At 40.1% G+C, this 26,557-nt stretch overlaps 1 protein-coding gene, 1 long non-coding RNA gene and 1 pseudogene across 3 annotated transcripts; 2 read left to right on the top strand and 1 right to left on the bottom strand.

The window, feature by feature from the left end:
• The first annotated feature begins 1,012 nt into the window (after positions 1-1,012).
• On the top strand, positions 1,013-25,342 carry LOC147497512 (polyamine oxidase 6-like; annotated as a pseudogene).
• Positions 19,319-20,313, top strand: LOC147497514 (uncharacterized). Of its 2 annotated transcripts, none has more exons than XR_015197128.1 (3): positions 19,319-19,405; positions 19,852-20,060; positions 20,167-20,313. It is a non-coding gene; the product is annotated as an uncharacterized LOC147497514 (long non-coding RNA). The 2 variants fall into 2 exon arrangements; XR_015197129.1 differs by having other exon boundaries at positions 19,852-20,069; positions 20,167-20,302.
• Positions 21,301-23,640, bottom strand: LOC147497513 (putative purple acid phosphatase 20). The gene is made up of 5 exons (XM_086563710.1): positions 23,427-23,640; positions 23,139-23,347; positions 22,495-23,057; positions 21,743-21,831; positions 21,301-21,632 (listed from the first exon to the last, which is right to left on the bottom strand). Exons 3-5 carry the CDS (start codon positions 22,576-22,578, stop codon positions 21,449-21,451), a joined length of 357 nt encoding a protein of 118 aa, XP_086419836.1. The 5' UTR covers positions 22,579-23,057; positions 23,139-23,347; positions 23,427-23,640; the 3' UTR covers positions 21,301-21,448.
• Positions 25,343-26,557: the final 1,215 nt, after the last annotated feature.

Genomic DNA, 26,557 nt, shown 5'->3' with positions numbered 1-26,557 from the left:
TTTGGGCCCGATTCTCTGCCCAAAATATGGCTCCAAGCCCATGCACGATTTTGGATCTAGATGTATAAAAACAAAAGCTTGACTCAGTGTTAATGGCAGTCAATGGCAGTTAGGTTAGGTAGATAGCTTAGAATAGAAAGTAGCCATTAAAATAGCTTCTAGATCTAGATTTAATTGTTTTATTTAATTAGTTTCAAATCCTTTATTAGATTAAACCTTTGGATCTTGTTCTTCATTTGATTAGATCAATAAAGTAGTATCCTTTATCAATTTCATTTTTGTCATTTATAATTTATTAGATCTAAATTCAATTCTTGTTACCATTCAATTCTTATTTATTAATTAGATTCCATTATTGTTTAATTAAGTAAATTTCAATGCTTTATATTATGTTTAGTTTAAATTTAAATGGAAATGATTGCGGAATGATTTAAGGCTAAACCTCCATTAGAGGGGGTTGAGAAGCCTTGATGAAAGCTTGATTCCATTTAACGTAGAGTCGTCGTAATTTCTATTCCACGCCAGAAATAATTAGTTCACCATGAGAATGGGTTTAATTGTTCACATGCTAGTTATAAATTGGTAGAAATGCCATGTGTAATTAGGGATTAGGAAGAACCGATTGTTCTGCGGTAGCCGCTCAATTCGGATTACTTACGACTCGCCGCTAGTGGATTAAGTTGAGTTAAGGTGGAATCAATCCCCTCTAACTCCTTATCATCGAATCAACGTAGCATTCCCCTTAGTATTCGATAACCGACTAGTGCATTTCGTGGGTAGTTGCATCGAAGTCTAGTCCCCTTTTCGTAAAGCTCTCATTGACTTTAAGTAGAGTATTGAGACTAGAAAACAAGCATACCGAAGGACTAAGAGTGGAACGAATCACTCTACTCCACTATATCGTACTATTGATCGAGAGTGGAAGCTTTGATAATAGATAGTAAAAGTTTAGTTGTTAGTTTACTTACGTTGTGAATTCATCGTTCATTTCGTAGGTAAACTAATCATTTTTATGATTTATCATGCGGCTGTTCTCCTTCCTACCTACTTCGGTTTCTCTCTGCTTTCCCTTTTACTCAGGTACATTTTTCTTGCTTTCGTTTACATTGTGAACGTAGAAGTTACTGGTCGCTCTGACCATATTTGTTTTGTTTTCTGTGTGCAGCTTTCATTATGGCTCGGTGTTTGCCCTACGTCAGAGGAGAAGGGAGTGTCAGAGCGAGTTCCCCTCTGCTCATGGAGGAGATGGAGTTCGTCCTCATGTGCATGGGGGCCGCGGTAAGAGGAAAGTTGTTGTGTCTGGTGGCAAGAAGAGCAAACGATCCAAGAGGTCAGGTCGCTCGACGGGGGGCATTGTGTTCAAATTCGCCGCGCAATGGAATGCTCTCATCGGGTTGCCGATGGAAGCGGACGACACAGGGCAAAAGGTCGCCACGTTGCTAGTGAGGGTTCGCCCCCCCGTGTTGGGGACGGGGGAGCGAATTCTACCACGGGGAGAACGGGAAGAAGCGTTTGTAAAAACGTTATGATTGTAGCTTCCACTCGGCGCCCATAGCGACTAGCCTGCTGAAGGGGATCGTGTTAGATGGGGACCGAGCTGAAGTCTAGGATGAGGACATGGACACGCTGCTGGGGACCATGGATATGGCGAGTTGTTTGGTAAGTATTTCTCTGTCAGCTTTGTTGCTTTGTTTCTTAAGTGATTATGATTATGACTCTGTCCTTGTAGTTTCTGGCTGGGTATGATAAACTCAAGAATGTTGTGCAACGTGTTGATACCGATGTCAACTCCCCGTCGAGCCGATGCTTGCGATGAAGTCACTGGGGGCGACAAGAGGAAACTTGACGCGATGACTGCGAAGCACCATGCTGTTGTTGATGAGAATGCTAGGCTGGTCGCTGCGATGGTCGAAAGTCAAATAGAGGTAGCGAAGTCACCGAGTATACTAAAAGCGATGTCACCGGTTGCTCGCAAGCTCAAAGCGCCATACCACGGCCAGTAGTGAGTATGCCAAGTCGACGAAGTATTGTCACCGACTAAGGCGGATGGGGCCTCGCGGATCGGGTTTAGGCGTTGTTCTCCGCTGGGTCGCGAGGCATGTTCCTTCGACCAGCGCTGCTCCTTAGGACAAACATGTGGTTGGTGCTCCGTGATGTTGATTTTGCTTCTTGGTAAGAAATTTGGTTCGGTTTTGTAATGATCCTACTTGTTCTTTGCCCCTACGAGGGTTAAACATTAGAGCTACGTTTTCAGGCTTGCCTGAGCAGTTCGCCCTTTTTGATACAGAGAACTGGTGTCCACGAAAGTGGCAGTTCGTTAATTCCCCCCCTTTTTGTTGTTCATCGGTCCAATCTGGATTTTTACGGGTAAACCCAAAGCCAGACGGGTGGGTTTGAACCGCTTACTTGACTCGGCCGTAATGCTAAGTGATAACTTTCTGCTTATTGCTTATCTTTTGCTTGACTGTTTGTAGCTATTTCTCTTTTAATCTGTTTATTTGGTTTGTTTCTGAGATGTATTCTCGTAAAGCGTTATGCTTGTGTACTCTTGCTCGGAAGAGAGATCTAGGAGATGTAGGTGTCCGATTAGTGTAGACTTAGGGGGCTCGTGGCCCTGTGATTCCCTGAGGGCGTGTTGTTTGCTGAGAGCGTTCTTTTGTAGGTTCTAGGAGTATAGGTTCTCAACGAGTAAAACTCGGAGGGGCGATGAGCCTGTACGCTCCTGAAAGCGTTCTACTCGCTTGAGAGCGTGTGTAGCCCCTGAGGGCGTGCTGCTTCTGAGAGCGTTCTCGCTGAGTTGATCCTAGGAGTATAGGTCCTCAACTTAGCGAGATTCGAGGAGGCGATGAGCCTGTAAGCTCCTGAGAGCGTTCTGCTCGCTTGAGAGCGTATGTAGATGGTTCTTGTGGTACGAGTGGCGTGGCTTGGAGATGCGAGTAAATACCGCAATTTATGATAACAATCTTGAGTATCTTACACTTGAGCTTGTAGTAAATGGAAATATGACTTTCAATACATAATGCAACTACTGGTAAAACTGTTTTAGCAGGTACGTGTTCCAAGGTCGTGGCAACAACTTCCCTTCCTGGGTTTTAATCCAATACGCTCCATTACCAACTACGCGTTCCACTATGTACGGAACTTCCGACGTTAGCGCTAGCTTAGAGTCATCTTGAGTTTTTTTCAAAACTAGATCGCCAGGTTGAAAGGATCGAGGTTGTACTCGTTTGTTATATGATCGCCTTAGGATTTGTTGGTAAGACGTTACTCGGATAGCTGCTAGATCGCGCCGCTCTTCGAGGAGGTCGACCTCTCGAGCTAATACTGAGTCATTATGACCTGACTCGACAAGCTCAGATCGAGTTGTCGTGATTGTCAGCTCGGTGGGGATGACGGCTTCTGTGCCATAGCATAAGGAAAATGGTGATTCGCCGGTGCTAGAGCGAGCTGTGGTGCGGTGAGCCCATAGTATGTTCTCGAGCTGATTTGGCCATTGGCTTTTGTTCTTTTCAATCTTTTTCTTCAAATTCTCTAGAATGGTTTTGTTGCTGGCCTCTGCCTGTCCATTGCTTTGAGCGTACTGGGGAGTGGAGAATGCATGAACGATCTTCCACTTGGCCAGGAAATCTCGGACTGTTTTGCCTTTGAACTGGGAACCGTTGTCCATCACTGGTGTGTGTGGTAAGCCGAATCTGGTGATGATATGAGTCCAAATGAAATTCCTGACATATGACTCTTTGACGTGAGCCAACGAAACTGCTTCGACCCACTTAGTGAAGTAATCTGTGGCAGCCAAGATAAAACGGAAGCCGGTACTTTTCTGAGGGATGAATGGTCCCATAATGTCCATGCCCCACATGTGGAACAGCCAAGGGCTCGCAATGTTGATCGGGCCATGAAATGGGTCGTATGATGTTGTGACCAAATGTTTGACATTTGACACACTTGAGGACATACGATTTGGCATCAATCTGCATCACGGGGCGAATATCCTTGGGAGATCGCTTTGTGGGCAATGAGCGACCTCCAAAGATGATTGCCACACTCTCCTTCATGAATCTCAAATAAAAATTAATCGACCTTTGCTCGGACTAACGCATTCCTCAGATGAGGTCCCCCTGCGGACTTGCGGAATAACCTGTCATTCACCAAACAATAGCTACGTGCCTGGTGTGGAACCTTTCTGGCTTTGGAACGCTCATCTGGGAGTATGCCGTGCTGGATGTATTGTATAATAGGCTGCATCCATGTTTGACTCATCTGATTTTCAGAGAGTGGGCACAGGTCACTGATTGCCAAGATATAGTCTGCTTGGTAAGCTGGTCGATCGACCACTTCAATGGTCAGTTGCCTAGGGGCACAGTTCGGTGTCTGAGTGGCTAGGTATGCTAAGCTATCTGCGTGACGGTTCTCGTCACGCAAAAAATGGTGTATCGTAGCTCTGCTAAAAGAAGGAAGCAAATCATTAACAACTTGAAGGTACTTGGAAAGGTTACCTTCGCTGGTAGTGTACTCTTTTGCAATCTGGCAAACAACCAGTTACGAGTCACTAAAGATTTGGATCTCCCTTACACCGAGCTGGATTGCCGCACGCATTCCCATTATTAGTGCTTCGTACTCTGCTTCGTTATTGGAAGTTGCGAAGTCTATGCGGACTGCTTTTTCTATCATGGCTCCCTCGTGGGATACTAAAACGATTCCGATACCACTGCCTCTGGGGTTGCTGGAACCATCGACGTAGAGGGACCAAACTGTTTTATGTTAAGCTTTTGTGTGGAATCGACCTGCGTTTCGACTCCCAATTGGGGTCGCCGACCGAAAAATCTGCTAGGAAATCTGCGACGACCTGACCTTTCTGCGACGTGCGGGGGACGAAGTCCATGTGGTGCTCGCCCAATTCTTCGGCCCATATTGCCATCCTAGTGGTCTTATTTTCCTTGTGAAGGATCCTCTTTAACGAGAGATCGCTAAGTACTTTGATTGGATGGGCTTGGAAGTAAGGTCTGAATTTTCTTGCCGAGTATAACAAAGCAAGGACTGCTCTCTCTACGTGGGAGTAATTCGTTTCTGCTGGAGTGATTGTCTTACTTGTGAAGTAGATCGGCTTTTCTGAATTGTGTTCCTCTTTGAATAGGACCGAACTGATGGCGAAGTCTGATACTGCCAGATAAAGCCCCAGAGTTTCTCCGTCTGTCGGCTTAGCTAAGACGGGGGGTGTTGTCAGGTATTCCTTGAGAGTGGAGAATGCTTGGTGGCATTGATCGTTCCATGAAAACTGCTCGCCTTTTTTTAGTATCTGTAAGAACGGTCGGCATTTGTCTGATGCTCTAGATATGAATCGGTTGAGTGCAGCGACCATGCCTGACAACTTTTGTATCTGTTTCTTTGTTTGCGGGTCGGGCATGTCGAGGATCGCCCGAATTTGGTCTGGATTCGCTTCGATACCTCGCTGCGAGACCTGATAGCCGAGAAATTTTTCGGAGGACGCTCCAAAAAGGCACTTCTCTGGGTTCAACTTCATGCCGTTCGTCGTAGTCTGAGAACGCTTGCTCGAGGTAAGTGAGGTGGTCACCTGCTTTCTTGCTTTTGACAACCATATCGTCGATGTAGACCTCCATGGTATCTCCTAACATGTCCTGGAACATGTCAGTTACTAGCTGTTGATATGTCGCCCCTGCATTCTTCAGTCCGAACGGGAGAACATTGTAACAATAAATTCCTTGCTCAGTGATGAATGAGGTCTTCTCCTAATCCATGAATGATAGCAGCTCTTGCCCATAAGTCTGGTCGACAAGTTGGTCGATTCTGGGTAATGGGAACCTATCCTTTGGAGTTTCTTGGTTGACGTTGGTGAAATCGACGCCTTGGCGCGATCATATTCATTCTCTTTTTTGAACGCCACTATGTTTACTATCCACTCTGGGTAATCGACCTTCCGTATGAAACCGACTTGTTTGAGTTTATCGACCTCGTCGTTGACTGCTTTTTGAAAACGTAATGACAATCTTCTAGGTCGTTGTCGAACTGGTCTGGCGTCAGGGTTAACGTTTAACCGGTGACATGCAACGCTAGGGTCTATGCCAGGCACATCGATATACGACCAAGCGAACACATCTTTATTCATGGACATAAAATTTACAAGATGAGCCTTAAGTGTGGGGTCGAGGTTAGCCCCAACATAGACGAGTTTAGGGTCGTCTTCGGTTCCCAGATTCACTTGCTGCTTTTCCTGAGTCGGTGCTTGGTTCTGCGCGTTTTGAGTGCTCTCTGGAGGATTGCACTTTGCAGATGTTTTGCTGGTCTGGTGACTAGCTGGATTAGCCGTAGGAACTGGAGCGTCTTCTGTGGTTACGACAATAGGGTCAGAGGTGACTGCTGTTGTCGTGACAACAGAAGCTGGGGTGGTTCCCTGCAACTCCGCTGGTTGTATGAAAGCTGGTGGGGCGATCTCGAGGCTTTGTTTGCACGTGACGTTCTCTACTGGGGCGACCTCGAGGATTTGCAATGCTGGTATGACAGCTGCCTTGGTGGAGGTCGGGACCCGGGCTGGTGAGAGGAAGTTTTTGTGGGAGCCCCCAACCGCGGTCGGTTTAGTCTTATTGGCTCGCACCTCGGCCACCAAGTCTTTGGCCATTGTATAGCTGGTGGGCTCGTTGCTGATGGTGATGGTAGATTCGGCGATCTTGTTTGCTGCGATGATCTGGTTACAACGGTGGGCCTCGAGCTGGTTGCATCGAAGCTCCATCATTCCCCTTGGGCCCAGAAAACGGATTACTTGGTGCAAAGTGGACGGTACTGCCTGCATTTGATGGATCCACCGTCGTCCTAGAATGGCGTTGTAAGACGACTTGGTATCTAGGACGCCAAACGCTGCGGTTTGAAGCCGACCTTTGTCTTCTCGAGCCCACCGAGGCGGGGAGTATGATGTCCTATTGGGTCGGCCCTGGAGCCATTGAATCTGAAGAGGGGTGCGATTGGGTCTATGAAGACCGACTTTGGCAGGTTCATCTCTTGGATCGTGTGGTAGAACAAAATATCGCAGGAGCTGCCAGGATTGATCAAAACTCGCTTGACGGTCCAATCGCTGATTTTGACGTGGACCACGAGTGTGTCATTGTGCGGTAGGCAAACCTTGTTGAGGTCGACCTCTAAGAAGGTGATGTCTCCTGTCCTGCGTCCTGAACTGCGTGGCGCGGGTGCGGCTTGTGAAAAAATGTTGTACACTTCATTGAGGGCACCGACGCGCCTTCTTTTTTCTCGCGAAGTCGAGACGGAATCATCCTGGAGTGTGATCATGTGGATGGTTCTGTCATGCTCGCGACCTCTTGATGTCTGACGGCGATCTTGACGGGAGCGTTCTCTGGAACGTCCTCTGCTGTGAGGACGACTTTGGGACCGCGGATCGCCCGGCCGGGTGGGGGACTGCGCCAGATTCTCGGGGCCATGAGCTTGTGGCGCAGTCCCGTCGGGTATATTGGTGTACCGCTTGATGTGCCCGGCCGAACCGTGTCTTGCAAATAATGCTTGAGCCCCCAAAGACACGCCGGTCTCGCGGCAGCTAGCACGGTGAAATCTTGTGATAGGGCTGGTCGGGCGACTGGCGGCTGCCTTATCTCCGGTCGGTAGAAGGCTTGCGGCGCTTGATCTTCTAGTATGTAGCTAGGAGATCGAGTGAGCACGCGCCGAATTCTCGGTTATTGCTTTCGGTTTGGGTTTGGAGGTTTGCCCTTGTTGTCGAAGTTAAGCTTTTTAGAGGATGATGTTACCTCGTAAACTTCTCCTTCTTCGTTTCGCTTTTATTCTTGGTTCTCGCTTTTTCAACCCTCTTTGCGGCTTGATGTATTTATCAACTCGAACACATTTCGGCCGCCGTTTCTGGCCGGTCTTTCGGAGCGATCCGGTTAGGTCGGTATTGTGGGTGCGGCAGGTTGTTGGAAAGCCATCTGCGGCAAATGACTCTTTGAGGCCGCTTTCCATGTCCAAGAGTTCTGTTTTGAACCGCTTAGGAAGGAGCCGTAAGTTTCCTCCTTACCAAGTCGCGAAATGGAAGAGTGAGTTGAGATCACCCTTCTTACGCCTCTATTGTGGACGATATTGGCTTCGCAACGTGTGTGAGCCGCTCAAGCTTTTATCGAAGTCTACCTCGAGGGAGAAGAACCCGGTCGAGTGGGCCATCTTTTAGACTTCATGGAAACAATCGCAATGGAGATGGTCGAACTCTGGTGCGCTGTAGAGTGTAAGACTTTGAACATATCGTGCTATATGCTGGCATGGGCATGTCCGGCCATCGTACATCGGGAACCGTGGTTGGACAAAGTCTGGAGGAGAGACTTTGTGAAGTATTTCAGCAGCAAATGGAGATGCGCGGTAGGTTTTCAACATCTTTTGCACTATCTGGGTGGAATCTTTCTTTACTGCGTTTTTGTCGAGCCTTTGGTTCAGCTCGGTGATTTGTTAATCGACGCGTTGATGACGACGCCCCTATCGGTGACTCCTAGTGGGTTCTCAGTGTCCACCGCGCACGCGGAGTGTGATGTTTTCTTTGCCGAGCTCAAACTATTTGCTCGTTCACTGTCCCTAGTTGGCCTGCTAAAAGGTGGAGTTGAGCTTCGAGGCTTGCCATGCTTCGTGGCCTTGAGAGTTTTGGCTACAGATTTGGTTGGAAATGGTCTGGTTTCTCAAGTAATCGAGACCACAGACGGTGATAAGAGCCCAAAACTGTAGTTTTAACCCCTTAATAATCATACTTTTAGACCAATTATGTGAATAATAAGTAAGAGTTAATACCGACACGTGTTTTTATGCATTTCGGGCTTCAAAGTCCATTATGTGCGAAATGTGCCACTTTAGCTAGATAAAGGAGCAATGGTTGGTTGCTAAGGAGTTCTGTGATTAAAGGCCAAGATTCAAGAAGACAAAGCCTTTCTAAAGCCCGGTCAAAGCTGAAAAGTCAAAGTCAACGCGGGCGTAAACAATACACAAAGTCAGTGAGAACTTCCAAGACCATATCTTTGGACTCGACCTCGAATTGGGCCTACCTTATGTCAAAACGACCGCTCGGAAATAGCTTTCCAATTGTCCAAGCCTTGACCTAATCAGAGGAACAGAAGTGGACGAAACATCTGTCGAAGCCAACTACAGCTGAAGAGCCCATTTTGGACTAAAGAATTGGGTTTTGGGCCCCGATTCTCGCCCAAAACATGGCTCCAAGCCCATGCACGATTTTTGGATCTGAAAGTATAAAAACAAAAGCTTAGCTCTTTGTTAATGGTAGATAGTTAGACCTAGATTAGAATTAGATTAGTTAGCCTCCATTAATGAGTTTTAGAACTTAGTTTTAGAATTTCATTTTCTTGTTTTAGATTAATTTCTTGAATCATTGAATATCATTCATTAGATAAATAAAATAGTGATTATTCTTGTCATTTCAGTTTTTGTTATTTCAATCTATTAGATCTAGTTTTAATTCTTGTTGATTATCATTTCTTAGTTGTTAATTAGATTTTAATTATTGTTTAATTTAGATTAGTAAATTTCGAATCTTGATATTATGTTTAGTTTAGATTCATATGGAAATGATGGCAGAATGATTCTCCGCTAAACCTGCATTAGAGGGGGTTGAGAAGCCTTGATGAAAGCTTGATTCCGATTATCGTAGAGTCGTCGTAATTTCTATTCCACTCTAGAAACGATTAATTCGCCATGAGAATGGGTTTAATCGTTCACATGCTAGTTATGAATTGGTAGAAATGTCATGTGTAATTAGGGATTAAGAAGAACCAATTGTTCTGCGTAGTAGTTCAATTCGGATTACGACGATTCGTCGTTAGTGAGTTAAGTTGAGTTAAGGTGGAATCAATCCCCCCCTAATTCCTTATTATAAAATCAACGTAGTATTTCCGTAGTTGAATCAATTATAGTTTGTATCTTGTGGGTAGTTGCATCGTAGTATAATTCCCCCCTCGTAAAACTCCCATTAGACTTAAGACTGATTAATTAGATATGAAATCATTCCATGCTAGAGAACTAGGAGTGGAACGAATTTGTTACTCCACTCTATTTCGATAGAATTGAGAGTAGAAACTTTGATAAATATAGACACGTAAATAGTTTTAGTTTACTTACGTTTTGAGAATTATCGTTCATTTCGTAGGTAAACTCTATCATTTTTATGTTTATCAAATGGCGCCACTGCCATCTTAGTTTCACTTTAGCATTGTTTTCATAGTATAATTAGTCATTTTTAAGTCCCATTTCACCCACCCACCCTTGTTTGATTCATACTATGGTTGTTCGTTTCAAAGATTGAAAAGTTCCGCGAAAAATTACACGAAAACCCGATCGCACCCATAGCGAAGCGCACCGCCAAACGCTGAACCTTGAGCGACCAGCCCCCATACCGAAGCGACCAGCTAAGTTATCTTGGAACATAGAGCGACCCGCTAAGTTATCGAACACGGAGCGCACACCGCTTCAAAGCGCGCACCGCTCTAAGCTGAAATTTGCCGGATTTCCACAGGTTTGTTTCAATTTCGATTTTTCAAGTTTTTCAGTGTTTTAACTTGTTATATACACCGAACACGCCAGAAACAAGATGCTATTCATAAGCGAAGCAAGGACGCAATAAGGTATTCCTTTCTTCCACACCTCGCGATCTCCGTTAGAGGTTTCTACTAGTATATCGAGAATTGTTTGGAGTGTTGCATGTTTAGTTAAGTTTGACTTAGTCTTGCATGAGATTAAGGTCCGTTGAAGAAAACAACTAACGTAATTACACACACAACAACGTCAACAAACAAGTCTATCTAGTTTCCCACCCACTACACCTCTAGCTACTATTTCACACACACCACCGATATTATGGATGAAGAAAGAGAGACTCCTCTCTCGACTTTTATAAAGCCTCGAGCGATAGCCCTAAATCTTGCATCGTTCTAGCAAACCCGATTGGGGATTTCCATCCCCCAAATATATTTAATTTGTTACCCGCTCTAGCAAACACACGGTGGGATTTTCCATGAAAAACCTTATCAAAGACACGCGTGGGATTGAACAAGTCCTTAAACATTCCACCATCCTACGGTTGGTAATGGAACAAATTAAACCGGGGGTATTTCCTTCACCTTAGGCGATAAGGCGTCTTGGTTAACGCCCAAGCCTAATTCGTGGACTCGTGGGCCAAACTTGTTCAATTGTTTATGGAATAGTTTTACCCACCCCTAAAGACGGATGAAATGCTTTCCAAGATTCACTTCTTTCGGCGTAATCCTCATGAATCATTTTCGAGGCTTGGAATCGCTTTCACCGATCTCCTTATAGAGTGTCCACACCATCACCTAGCAAAAGACACGTTAGTTCGTGCCTTTTTCAAAGGACTTCTACACCACCATAAAGAAGTCCTAGACATAATGAATGGGGTAGTTTCCTAAGTAAAGGAGCCTCGGAGGCATATAAATTTTTGGAAGATCGACTAAAGCGTAATAATAATTGGGGGTAGTGACGATTACTCCCGCCCGCTAGTTCTTCTTCAACAGCTTAAGGCTACCAAGATGTTTGAGGTTAAATCAGATCCCGAGCTTAAAACTCTAATTGAATCCCTCACAAAAAGGTAGAGGCCATTTACATACAACAAAAGCCTATCCCCATCATGAATGTAAATTCAAATCCATGTAGTTTATGTTAGAGTCCCCGAAAGCATCCCGACTCCCATCGTCCCTATAGCCTATGAACATTCTTGTTCCATTAATAGTGAACCTAACGCCTTGGAGACAAAATCCCAACTTCGGTTGGAGAAATAACCAACAAGTCACACCTACAGGTACAATAATCAATATATTAGGCCAATGCACGCTTATAACCAAGCTCCACCACAACAAGGACAGATCGGTAATTATAATAATTATAACAACCAAGCGCAACCTTGACAAGGTCAAGCACAAGGTCAATGTAGTTATAATAATTATAATGCTAATAGAGGTATCGTTCCGGTAAATAATAACTATCACAATCCGCCAATAAATAATCAACGCGAGATAGTTCTAGTCACAACACCCATGACTACTGCACCCACACAACCAGATCGTCTTGACACCTTCATACAAGTGAGCCAACAACTTTTCCAAACCATGGCTCAATCTAACCAACACATTCTATAATCCGTTAATAATTTAAACCAACAGCTAGCCCAAGAGAAAGCCCAACCAAAAGGTTTCCGTGTCAAGCGATACCCAACCCTAGAACAACAAACACACACCTTTGAGGTAAACGGTAATACTAGTACGGAAACTACAACCGTAGGGTGAGCTAAATGCCATCACCACTCTCCTCTCGAAGAGTGGTTGATAACAAAGTAACTATGCCTATAGTTACCCCATCAAGATTCCCTACACCGGATATCGAACTAGATACCGAAATAGAAACTGAAGAACCTACCACCGTAGAGGTACCGGTTAAAACCACAACCTAAGAAACGTAAAGCCAAGGTTACACATCAAGTCGAGCCATACGCTAAATATAGAGCTTAAACCACCGCCCTCCCTCGAATTTGCCATGTTAACCAGGGATACTAACTTTGAGGAGATTAGGAATGTTTTCAAAAATCTAACAATAAACCTTCCTTTTCTCGGCTATCAAAAGCTACCTAACCACGCTTAAGTTTCTTAAGGAGTTGTGTAATCGCTAGGCGTAAGACCAACATACCTAAAGACGCCTTTCTAACCTGAGCAGCTTCCCAACTTTATTCAAAAATAATGGAATTGTTAAGTACAAGGACCCTGGTTGTCCTACTTTACAATGCACCTTAGAGATTCTCACACGACGACCATCAAGGCTTACTAGACACTGGGGCTAGTGTTAAACTTACTCCCGCTTTATTTGTATAAACAAATAGGTCTAGAGGAGATGCAACCTACTAAAATGACATTGCAATTAGCTGATCGGCCTATTAAGTATCCTAAGGGTGTGGTTGAAAACGTGCTAGTTAAAGTCCAAAATTTTACTACTCAAATTTACTTTATTATCCTCGACCACGTAAGTCACTAACGACTCAGACCTATCATTTTAGGCGTCCCTTCTTGGCTACTGCCAACGCGCTCATAAACTGCTGCGATGGTTTGATGTCCTTGTCCTTTGGCCATCTTTCTGTTGAGGTAAATGTTTTCAAAACGAGGACACAATATCCCAATTCATCTACAAATGGAGAGGTTAGCATGATCGAGAGCTTAGCTCAAATTACTTCAAAAACATGTTTCCGGAGAAACAGATTAACAAATTCATTTCCTTCGGAAATTCCGACTTTAACAATGACTCCCTGGTAGTAGACGAAATCGAAGAAGAATTCCTACAACTCTTTTGCACCGCTTCTTTACCACTTCGCGAGTCCCCCTTTGCCAACAACCATTCATCCCTTGATGCTATGACGGAAGATGAATTTTTCAATCTCTATCCCAGTGATCCTTTTGACCCACCTATTGAGGAATGTCTTGCATATATCAAGATTTCTGATGATATGGACTTGAGAGCTCTAGCTGAGAATCATTCACCTTCCATCACCAATATTCCCCACCTTCCACCTTTTCAAAGAACCTCGAGTTTGCACTTTCGATCTTTTAGTTTCTCCCGTGTGCTTCATGATTTTTAAATCCACCTAGTAAACAAATACTTCCCAAGGATAAACCACTTGACACCTTCATTTTCAGACTTGAGACATCCCCTAACTACACCATGAATGAAGTTTTGTGCTAAACCCACATCCTCATTTTTTCCATGCTTTCCCTCTAAAACTTATCCCAATCCACTATATTTTCCACAACCATTCACTTTTCCACACTTATTCACTAGGACACCCTCTCGCTCAAAGATGAAACATAAGGTGCATGCTTTCGGTTATGTTATAGGTCTATCCGACTTCGCTTTCATTCCACTAGGTCAAAGTCAGTAGGAAATCTTGGTGCTTGATTATGTTTGGATATGTTTTCTGCAATATTTATTTATGGAACGATCCACAACTATTTCGGGTTGTTGATATATGATAAACTACATATTCATACATATGTTTAGATAAGTCTAGGGAATCGACTTTAAAAGTCCCAAGTTTTCGTGACAATACCAACTTTCTCGGAGATAGGCCAAACAAAATTTTCAAACTTAAAAGAGTTTTCCAATTTTGTTTGGGGGTGCATGATTTTGGTATTCATTTCAAATCATGTTGCCACCCTAAGCCTATCATGTTTACTCCAAGAGTTTGTGTTAGTTAGTACGCATCCAGGTTTAATTGTGCTTCATATTATCATATCATCTTTACAATATTTACATACAGTGCACAAATTTTTGCCACGCTTCTATGGTAAATTCTTTCCTTATCTCTTTACACTTTGAGGACAAAGCGCTCGATTGTTTGGGGTGGGATAGAAACATTTGCAAAAATTAGACACTATTAGGATGTAAATTACGACTTTTATTTATAAAATGTTAAAAATTATAAAAATTAGTTAGTTACATAATTTAATTGTGCTATTGAATTGTTTCATGAACCCCTTCTCCCAAATTGTTTGGGGTGGTATAGAAACACGATGTAAATGTTAAGCACATATTAGGTTGTATATTACGATTATTTTGTCTTAAAAAAAAATAAAAAATAAAAAGTTTATGCTATACACTTAGGAATATTGGTATTGTTTCTTTATCTATGCTCTTAATAATCTAGAAGTCTCAATGTAGCTTTTGCATTAGAATAGTTTTTAGAAACTTAGGTTAATATGTAGGTAATAATCTTTGCATCTATCTATAAATATATTACATGAGTATCTAAGATTGTTTGGCAGTAAGTTTCTGAAATCTAGGCTAGAGTACTTATTCTACAAATCCTGTGAGAATATAGCCTAAAGCCTTATATGAGTGAAACATTTGAGAAATGACACAAGGGAGAAGTATATTCCAAATAGAGAAATCACACGTCCACTTGCTTGACCACTATACCATGTCCTAAGAGAGAATTTAGGCCCTTCTTGGATCGATATAGCTAGAAATTCTGACCTAAGTATATTTTCCGCTAGTCGCCCCACTGAGCCTTTCATTAGCCCTTTCATAAACCACAAATTCTTTACCCTGTTACAAAATAAAACAAAATGAAAAAATTCAACCTACCCAATTTAGATAAGTCTGAGAATAGAATAAGGAAGAAAGAAGAAGAGAAAAACATGTGTAAACAAAAGTTAGTTGATTGCTTCAAAAAAATAAAAATAAAAATAAAGAAAAGAAGTTTCCATCCAAAGAAAAGAAAAATAAAAATAGAAATAAAATAAAAACTCCAAAAAATAGAATAAAATGAGTCAAAAGCCAAAGAAAAAGGAAAAAAAATATGGCTAAGGATGGAAACAAAGTGTAGAAGCAAAAGTAAATAACAATGTTTTCTTTAGTTACATAATATGAAGACTCTATTATCTCAGACTTGTCCCTTTTGAATATCCATTTCCTTCCTTCTTAAACCATCTCCTAATCCCCGCAACACCTAATAAAGACCTCTAGCTTAATTAGGAATAGGTTAGTGGGATAGTAAGTGGCAGATGTGTTTGATCAACTTCGCTTCCTTGTGTGTCATTGAGATTGTAAGGTAAAGTATGCCCACCGCATTAATCGGAGTAGCAAAATTTGAGTGGAAAAATCAGAGTGATTTTTGTCTTGACTTTTATATGAGAACCTACTTAAGAACGCTATTCCAAAGTTTCATAAACGGACCTGTTACTGTATTTCATAGCATTACTCATTGTATATATGTTTATTTGTAGATGATTGATTATTATGCATATATTAGCTTAAGTTTCGACATGATTATTCTGTATTCATTGCTAGTGAGATGTATAGATAATTGAGACATAAATAAGGAAACAATAGTTTTATTTCTTAGTCGTTGTAGTATAGATGAAGTTTGTGAGTACCTTCACTGGAAAACTCTCACGAGACTATAACTCGTTCACTAGGGAATTCCTAGTGGTTTAAGGCCTTGTTGCATATGGTCAATGCAATCGCACTCGTAGAAACGAGAGTAGATAAAACTCCATTTTTAGTCACTTATTCTAATTTCTCATCTTTGCTTGAGAACAAGCAAAATGCTGTTTGGGGGTGGTTTGATAAGAGCCCAAAACTGTAGTTTTAACCCCTTAATAATCATACTTTTAGACCAATTATGTGAATAATAAGTAAGAGTTAATACTGATTACGTGTTTTTATGCATTTCAGGCTTCAAAGTCCATTATGTGCAGAAATGTGCCACTTTAGCTAGATAAAGGAGCAATGGTTGGTTGCTAAGGAGTTCTTTGATTAAAGGCCAAGATTCAATAAGACAAAGCCTTTCTAAAGCCTGGTCAAAGCTGAAAAGTCAAAGTCAACGCGGGCAGAAATAACACACAAAGTCAGCAGAACTTCTGAAGACCATATCTTTGGACTCAGACCTCGGAATTGGGCCTACCTTATGTCAAAACGACTGGCTCGGAAATAGCTTTCCAATGGTCCAAGCCTTGACCCAATCAGAGGAGCAGAAGTGGACGAAACATTTGTCGACGCCAACTGCAGCTGAAGAGCCCATTTTGGACTAAAGAAATTGGGTTTTGGGCCTGATTCTCTGGCCCAAAACATGGCTCCAAGCCCATGCACGATTTTTGGATCTGAAAGTATAAAAACAAAAGCTTAGCTCTTTGTTAATGGTAGATAGTTAGACCTAGATTAGAATTAGATTAGTTAGCCTCCATTAATGAGTTTTAGAACTTAGTTTTAGAATTTTATTTTCTTGTTTTAGATTAATTTCTGAATCATTGAATATCATTCATTAGATAAATAAAATAGTGATTATTCTTGTCATTTCGGTTTTTGTTATTTCAATCTATTAGATCTAGTTTTAATTCTTGTTGATTATCATTTCTTAGTTGTTAATTAGATTTTAATTATTGTTTAATTTAGATTAGTAAATTTTGAATCTTGATATTATGTTTAGTTTAGATTCATATGGAAATGATGGCGGAATGATTCTAGGCTAAACCTCCATTAGAGGGGGTTTAGAAGCCTTGATGAAAGCTTGATTCCGATTATCGTAGAGTCGTCATAATTTCTATTCCACTCTAGAAACGATTAATTCACCATGAGAATGGGTTTAATCGTTCACATGCTAGTTATGAATTGGTAGAAATGTCATGTGTAATTAGGGATTAAGAAGAACCAATTGTTAACGTGCGATTCAATTTGGATTACGACGATTTGTCGTTAGTGAGTTAAGTTGAGTTAAGGTGGAATCAATCCCCCCTAATTCCTTATTATAGAATCAACGTAGTGTTTCCGTAGTTGAATCAATTATAGTTTGTATCTTGTGGGTAGTTGCATCGTAGTATAATTCCCCCTCGTAAAACTCCCATTAGACTTAAGACTGATCAATTAGATATGAAATCATTCCATGCTAGAGAACTAGGAGCGGAATGAAACTTTGATAAATATAGACACGTAAATAGTTTTAGTTTACTTACGTTTTGAGAATTATCGTTCATTTCGTAGGTAAACTCTATCATTTTTATGTTTATCAGACGGCGCCAATGTAAAGGTGTGATATGGTTTTCCCTTACAAACTGTCTCTGGGGGACTGGAATAGACTATTGGATGAGACCGAGTTCGACTTGAGAGCTTAACCGCCACGATCTTTACTCGAAGTTCTATGGGGGAGAGTAGAATCAGGTCTGGCGTAGTTCATAGGGTAGGTATTTATAGAGGTTGAGAGTGTATCCTTGCTCACCACGTGTCAAGGATGTCCCAAATAAAGGGTGGAGATTAGGATCACATGTGAGAACTGCCCACCCAGGTCCGGCCAGAATGATGTGGAGTGGCGATCAGACAAGTAGCTTCATGGCCGCGGATCGATGGTCGACGGTCAAGATATGTGTAAGTACACCTTTGGTCATGATTGCTTATGGATAGGGAATCCGTGTCACTTCCTCGTGTAGTTCGCGTGATACTGCGATCTGTCTGTAGCGTTCTACTAGCTCATGGATGCGACCTGGATACACAGGTCGATGTGTCATTCCCACCATGTTAAGCGCGTGTTGGATATAGAATATCACTCCCCTACACGTACTATATGCTATAATCTTAAGAGAGGGTACCCTCTTACCAACATACCATGAAGTTGCATTTCGTACCTTTAAGATTAAATCTAAACATCGAGATGCTTACCTATTGTTGTTGCCTTGTTGGCAGCATTATTCGAACAAAAAAGAACAATTAAACCATCTGCATTTGCACTCAAACTTTAATCGCACGTACATACTGATACTATGGTAAATTGATAAACTTCTCATGCAGTGTTCCGTCAACACCTATTGATATGGCTATAGACTACTACAACCATGATTATGAGTTCGCTGAACCACCAAGAGTGATCAGTTTACTAAACACAGAACCCTTGCCTACATTTACAAACTTCAGCGAGGATCTTTACTTTGTTGCAGACCCCAGAGGATATGAAAGTGTTGTTCACTATGTGGCCAAGCAGGTCCTTAAAGTGAAAAAGGCTGGATAGATAACTGATCCCAGACTTAAGCTAAACAAGGTGAGTACAAAGTTCTGCTAAGTATCAACAATTAATTTCCCTGAAGTACGTGGTAGACGGTGGCCAGAATATAATAGTACAAAACTACTTGTGCGGTTGAGAAGGCTTTCGAAAGAAAGTTTCGCTCATGAGCAAATAATTCATGTTTGGAAAATGGATTATACTTTCCACAAGTTTTAGAGATGACAAGTATATATATATATATATAGGGGTAGGTTCCGTTTACAACACTTTTTATATAACGTTTTATACAATATCCTTTGAAAATATGAATTAAGTCTTGATTCCTTGTAGATATGATCTTCACACCATGGAGATCATCTTCACAAAAATTTAACTCATTTGAAAACTCCTAATCATGAGAAAAATTGCTCTCAACCTATGAATTTTTATCAACGGTCCAAAACTATCGATTTTGTAATCCTTTTTTGGCAAACTTAGAAATGTTCAAATGACCCAATTTTTAGTGGAGGTAATATCTATGGTGAGAATATCTTATCTGCAAAAAATTAGCCTTTAAAACATCTTGAAGAGTCCGGTGGGGGGTATTGTATAAAACATTATATAAAAAGTGTTGTAAACGGAACCTACCCCATATATATATGCGGTTTGGCTATACTGCCACTCTAATCTCACACTTCTCCTCAGCCGTCCGATCTCGCCTCAAGATCTGATGATCTAATTCAGTGATAAAACCGATATTTCAAAATTTCGCGTTATTTCAAAATAAAAAAAAAAACGATAATCACCAAAAACGCGAAATTGAGTTCTCTCTCTCGGCTTCTTCTTCTCCAAACCGTACCAAGCTTCTGGATTAAGGTGTTTTTCACTTATAATTCGTTTGATTTGTTGTTTAATTAGCTTGGATTCATTTGAAATGGGATTTTTCACTTTTAATTCGTTTGGTATATTGGATTTGTTGTTTAATTAGCTTGGTTCTGTTTTTGTAATGGCGTGCTATTTGTGAGGTGCTCGTTCTACGTTGTGGTTCAGTTTTAATTTGACCTTTTCCTTAATTATTTGTGCTATTCATGTTTGTGGGGATCAATATGTAGTGTCACATGTTTACCTGAAAGGCTGTTCTTATGTACAAGAATGGTGTTTTTGTTTTCATTGGCTATACAAAGAATGGTGTTATTGTATTAACTTGGGAAGTATTTACAGCACTATGATTGTTACTCATTGCTTGATGTTTTGGATATCAAAAGACAGCCTAAGACTAGGTTTTCATTGCTTGATGTTTATTTTTTTTTCTTCTATTGCAGAATGGGAATTAGAGTGGCAGTATTAGAGTTTTGAACTCTGTCAGAGTTCGGTGAAGTAGCATATTCGGTGAACTCTGTCAGAGTTCGGCGAAGTAGCATATTCGGTGAACTCTGTCAGAGTTTTAACTAGCATATTCGGTGAACTATGTATATTCGGTGAACTCTATCAAAGTTGTGAATTCTGTCAGAGTTTTGAACTAGCATATTCGGTGAACTCTGTCAGAGTTTTGATGTTTAAGTTATCTACACTGTTTATGTACATTGAGATTTTTGTTTGTTTAAGTTATTTATATTTTTAATTTTTTCGATTTATAGAAATGGAGACAGAGACATCAATCAATATTGAAGAAGACGTAGTTGGGTCTTCGTCTACTAAAGGCCCTGTTCAAGGAATGCAAACATCAAGTCTGGTGGAGAGTTCACCGTCTCAGGTGCTGATGATCTAATTCACTATCCGTAAAGGTTGGTTACTATTTTTTTTTTTTTCCTTTTCTAAATTGCAGAATTGAACATATTTATGACATTGTGTGTTCATGTTTTTCATACCAGATGTTTCAATGTCAAAGATTGTCTCAGAGAAGAATGAAGGTGCTAAAGAAATTGAAACTTCTCTTCCCCTTCAGACACATATGGCCGACTAGAATATTATCACATGCAAGGATAATTGTAAAAGGATGTATTTGTGGTTACTCATTCGAGATTCTCAATAATTTCAAGTGAACTTTTAGAGAGACAAGTAATGATCCATGACTCTCTTGCTTATCTAACTTGGAGGTTTTTACGTTAAGCTCTTTCTCTTCTAGGGAATCTATCTACACTGTATCAGATGAATCTGTAGGTTTGTCTCAAGATTATATATGGTCTTCGTTACATATATTTCTATTCTTTGTTTTGCCTCATCTTTACTCCTAATGTAATGATAATAGAGTACGTACACTTTATGAGGTTGGTCATGTAAGCTTTTCTTGCCATCTGATCACAGCCTCACAGGAGGTGATTATGACACTCAATAATATAAAGCTTTGCAGCAACTTAGTCAGAGCAGCTTGTTCAAAATATCTGTTGATTGTTAATTGTAGTATTACCTTTCAACCTCTGTCCCTAACAATTAATGTTGGGGAAATTTCTAATTCAATTATGTCTTCTGCTGCATTTTTTTCCCGATAATACCAGAACCCGTTTTCTGCTACATTTATATACCTTACTAGTTATCTATCATTCAGAGTTCAGGCTGTCCTGTTACAAATCTATCTTCATCTCATGTACAGAAATTACCTATCAATTTTTTGCTCATCTACTGACACCTCTCCTTATATCTGTCAAGTATTCTAGTCTCCTCTCTTTTCATTGTTCTGCTTTTCTTACTGAATCTCCATACTGTGGATTCACCACCTAAGGCCAAGTCCCAATTCATTCGTTGAGGTAAAGAAAGCAGGTGAGGCTGTAGGAGAAAAAAATGGCATTTAAACTATTGTATATGTTTAAAAGTAACTGTGACAATGTATTTTACAAATACAAGTTACTACACTTGGTTTCTCCTCTACAAGGATTTTTTGTGTTCAAATTTGTATAACAGAGAAACAACTAATCGATCAGTCTACACTTTGCAAGCCGGATCAGACACATGGCTTCTTAACCAAACAGTGTCAGCCACGATGGACTGAACATCATCATTCCTATGCCACTCCCACAGCTCATGACTAGTGTTCACAACCTTGAACCTTCCATGCTCGAAACTTCCTTCCCTAAAAAGTGATATTTCTGGTTTGGGATCAATATACCTACACAGACAAATATACTTAGTTACTTACCTTCACCCAAAAGGAAAAAAAGAAAAGTAAACATCATTAAAAGGTAGCAAGTGCAATAGTGACATCAACAATTAACTTACTTGCTAGCAAGGCCTTCACGGTTTCCCCCATCACCAATGGTGATATGAACTGGGCCGCAACTGTCAGCTTTGTCACTGTAAACGCGTGCCTGGTATTGCATTTTGAGAGAAAACTTAGTCAGTAGAAATTAAAGCACTCATGTAAATAAACCAAAATATCTTTGCACTTTGTGCTAACTGGACCAACGTCAATAAAGTCTTATCATCACCGGATTATTATAGGATTTCTAGCAGGACTGTCTTATGTCCGTTTGAACTCTTCATAGTCACAATAACATCAGACAATAAACAATCCAGCAAGGCAATCTAGTTGACAAGTAAAGATATTGGTTTAACCCAGAACTTCAGTAATATGAGATCAAGAAGTTTATTTTATTTTAAGATTTAACTGGTATGTGTACACCCTTTTATAAGTTCTACATGTATAATGATGTCAAAAGGTGCACTGCAGCAGGAAAAAAAATGTCAAAAGATGGAAAATTGTCAAATAGAAGTTGTTTCAAGATATAGGTACTATTGACATAATCATATAGGATCATATCAGTAAATAACTATATAATCCTAGGCGTAAATTATTGATCTGGTTCCCTCAATCCTCTTACTGACTCAGTGACTCGTGTTACATACAAAAGATTTAGATAATTTTGTTTTCCTATTATTGTTATTGTGGTCGTTGTTCTTATTGTTACTGGTTTTCCTATTAGCAGAGCAGCAAAAATAAAAGTAGAAGGAAGATTGTCTATGAAACTTACAAAGCGTTCATATGCATGAACATGACCAGCAAAAACAACATCAACACGAGCCCCGTACAGCAATCCTTCCATGGATTTCTTCATACCATCAGATTTCTTCCAGTAATGAAATCACAAAGCTTTAATAATCTCATCAGCACCTGAGACGGTGAACTCTCCACCAGACTCGATGTTTGCAACCGTCGATCACCTTCAAATACACATTTCAAACTCTGACTCTGACAAGCATTTCAAGTACACCAGTGGCTTTATTTCAAGAAATGCAAGTATTCATGTCACACGCATGAATTGGCAACCCAAAAAAAATCAGTCTGCACTGATAACTTCTGCAAACTGTGATCTTTCAGCAAACTGTGAGCTTTTTGCAAGACCAGCAAGAAGATTATTTAGTATGGATTTTCTAGGAAATCCTTCCATCTCCTTATACTGTTGGTATAACTTCCATGCATTTTACAATGGCATTTTCTAATTCCACACTTAGGCGAGATGGGTCACGAGCCTGCACTAATATCGTTTCAGCCATGGTCTTCAGATTCTTTGGATATATTAGAATTCCAACTATCCTGCAGAACGAAAAGTCGCTAAATCTTTTGAGAACATAATTAATTAATCTGAAGTAAGGATTTTCAGATGAGGTGATTTACCCGATTGCTGAAGGAGTATTCTTTTACGTGTTCTCTTCTGAATAACCCATTATGCCTGCTCAAAAGTAAGGCATCGATGTCTTCCTTGGGTGGCAACGTGAACGAATACGAGTAACACTTTTGACCTGAGCGATACCGTGATAATCACGAAGAAGCACACCGATTTGAGATGGTGGTAACCTCTTCTTAGCAAACTTACAGATGTTATCCTAAACCAGAAAACATTATAAAAAAATAAAAAAGGATGAATAAATATTATAAAATAGATTTGAGGTTTTTATTGCTTACATCTTGAGATTGGACTTTGAGCCTGGTGAGCTTCTCTTGTATGTCAAACTGTATGCTTCATCGAAGAGATCTAGTTATAAGAAGCTTAGATCGAAAATTGAGAAACTTTCTGAGACTGAATAATGTTCTCAGAGACTGAATAATGTTCTTATTGATCAGAAAATTGATTAATTGTTTGGTAAACAGTTTTTCTAGATTCGAAAATTTATGGAGTGGAGAAGAAGACGACCGTGTGAGATGATCAAACATTTCGCATTTTTTCATTTTTTTTTTATTTTGAAATAACGCGAAATTTTAAAATATCAGTTTTATCAGTGAATTAGATCATCAGATCTTAAGGCGAGATCGGACGGCTGAGGAGAAGTGTGAGATTAGAGTGGCAGTATAGCCAAACCGATATATATATATATATATATATATATATGCCGATCTTAGAAGTACATATTTATTTTAATTTAAAATAAGTACCTAAATAAAATTTCACCTAGAAAATAAATTCAAACCTAATTTTTTGTGGATATTATCAACTCACCGTAAACATCATCTCTACAAAATTTCAACTCATTTGGAAATCTATAACTTATCTAAATGATGATTGCAAAAATATTATTTTCTAGACTTTTAGATTTCTTTTTAAAGATGACAACAATTTTTAACTAAGTTAGAAATTTTCAAATGAGCTCAAATTTTATGGAAATGGTATTTATGGTATGTAGGTAATACACTCAATAAATTAGAGTTGAATTCATTTTCTAGGTGATGCTTTACTTACGTACTTATTGTAATTTTAAAATAAGTATGTACTTCTAAAATCGGGCCTATATATATAGAAAGAGAGGTCAAATTATTAATTAATTGAATGCACCATTTTCCATAGCGAAAGGCTTATTGTTACTTATAAAATGTTTACTAATGAATTACAAAAACTTATAGGCTGTAATAGAAATACGGCATTCAAGAAGTGTCGTAATCGTTAAAACTGAAGATGGTTCAGTGTATAGAGCTAGGTATGTGATGGTTTCAGCTAGCATTGGTGTTTTTCAAACTAATCTCATCAATTTTCAGCCTGATTTACCGGTTTGTATATCTCTTGGTTTTCTTAACTTAAATACCGTTAATAAATGCTAAAGAGATTTTTATTTATTCAGCTGTTTCTGTGAAACAGACATGGAAGGTGATGGCTATTTATCAATTTGATATGAGTATTTACACCAAAATTTTTGTCAAGTTCCCTTACAAATTTTGGCCGAGTGGTAATGGCACTGAGTTCTTCCTATATGCCCATGAAAAGAGGGGCTACTACACCATTTGGCAGGTAATTACAACGAAATTCTATTGAGTTATATATATGAATGTTGTCCATGTTAACATTTTCCATGACATGTTATGGGTTGTAGCAATTGGAGAGGGAGTACCCTGGAGCTAACGTTCTTTTAGTAATCGTAACTGATGACGAATCAAGAAGGATTGAGCAGCAACCGGACTCTGAAACCAAGGCAGAAGTTATGCAAGTCTTAAGGAACATGTTCGGGCAGAATATCCCTGAGGCAACGGACATACTAGTTCCTAAATGGTGGTCAAATAAATTCTACAGAGGAACATTCTCAAATTGGCCAATTGGAGTTACTCGATATGAGTACGATCAAATAAGGGTAACGCCACTTTCCAAATTCTCTTAATAATTTGCATAGTGTTATTTGTAAATTATATGCTAACAAATCTTATGAGTCAAGATTCAGAGGGGGTGCCTTCACCGTCTTCTGTAATTAGTTAGAACTTAAAAGTGCATCTGGATAAGTGGATAAAATCCTCTCCACTTCTCTAGTTCATAGAAAATTCTGCATTGCAGAGTTCTTAATGTGTGTAATAAGGTCTTTGAATCCTGACCAAAAAATTTCAAAGATTAGTATTCCATAGTACATTTCTCAGCCCTCACGGTTTTCATTTATATAACCGTCCGTCTTAAATGTCAATAGACCAACGAACCACATTTCTAGACGTCTGTATGACCAATCAATTATTTAGTTAAATAACACAATTGATTTTGGCTAAGACTGCAACCTGTACTATAAGCGGGAGGGTGCAGGCACTTGATATACAAGTTCCTGAACTAATAGCCAATAGCCATCATCAACTCAGCTGGAAGCGATACAAGACTCAACCCTTACAAATGTTACTACACCGCTAACTTGATAAATTAATTAATTATAGTCATGAACACGTCGTTGTTTTACATGTAAATGGTGGCCTGGGAACCTCAATTTTGTAAGCAAAGTGTGGGATTTTGAGCTTCCGCCATTGTTCGAATAAAGAATGATTGGTAGGATCATTCTCAAAAAATATAACTTAATCTAGTGGGGGGGGGGGGGGGAATCCGAATTGGTTTATCTAGTGGGGGTAAAACTAGTTAACCCTAATCATTTTTAGTTGTTAGATCAGGTTCTCCTGTAAGTCTGTAACAGGGAGGACGGCAGAGCTTAAACATACTACTTAAATCCTTGACCTATAGACACTAGCAATTCAAGCAATTTCTCAATTGCAAAAAACTAAAAGTTTCTGTGAAATTGGATTTGATAATTGACATGTTTTCCAGGTATTGATACTGCCAACTTACTGATCAAATGTGTCAAGAAGAAATTGTGCAAGTTCCAAATCATGCCTAAACGAACCTAAATCAAGTATCCTTGTTATTATTGACTCCTGCTTTGCCGTTTTGGAATGTTAATGAAGTTATATAAATGTGCTTTATGGATGATTAGAGACATTCTACGGGGTAATATATTAACTTCTAGATGATCGATCTTGTTTCAGTCTGTATATTCAAATATTACAACCTATGAACTCACTTGTATTAGGGTCTCTCTCTCTCTTTTTTTTTTTCTTTTTTTTTTTCTCTTTTCTCTTTATATATCTTTTTTTTTTTTTTCTAACTCCCCTTCCCATCTTGTTCGTCTATCTCTTCCCATCTCGTGCTCCCCTCCTCTCCACCTGTCCTTACCAGTTCTCGACAGTTAGATTACCGCAGATCTGATCCGCTACATCATGTATCCTCTTCACTACTCAGCATACGACCTACTTGCCATATAACCTCCCTCTCCATCTGGTTCGTCCATCTCTTCCCATCTCATGCT

This window comes from Coptis chinensis, chromosome 5, assembly GCF_015680905.1.
Source record: "Coptis chinensis isolate HL-2020 chromosome 5, ASM1568090v1, whole genome shotgun sequence".
NCBI classification, from domain to species: domain Eukaryota; kingdom Viridiplantae; phylum Streptophyta; class Magnoliopsida; order Ranunculales; family Ranunculaceae; genus Coptis; species Coptis chinensis.
Note: the sequence above shows the minus strand (reverse complement) of the source record. Positions and strands in the feature narration are given on the sequence as shown.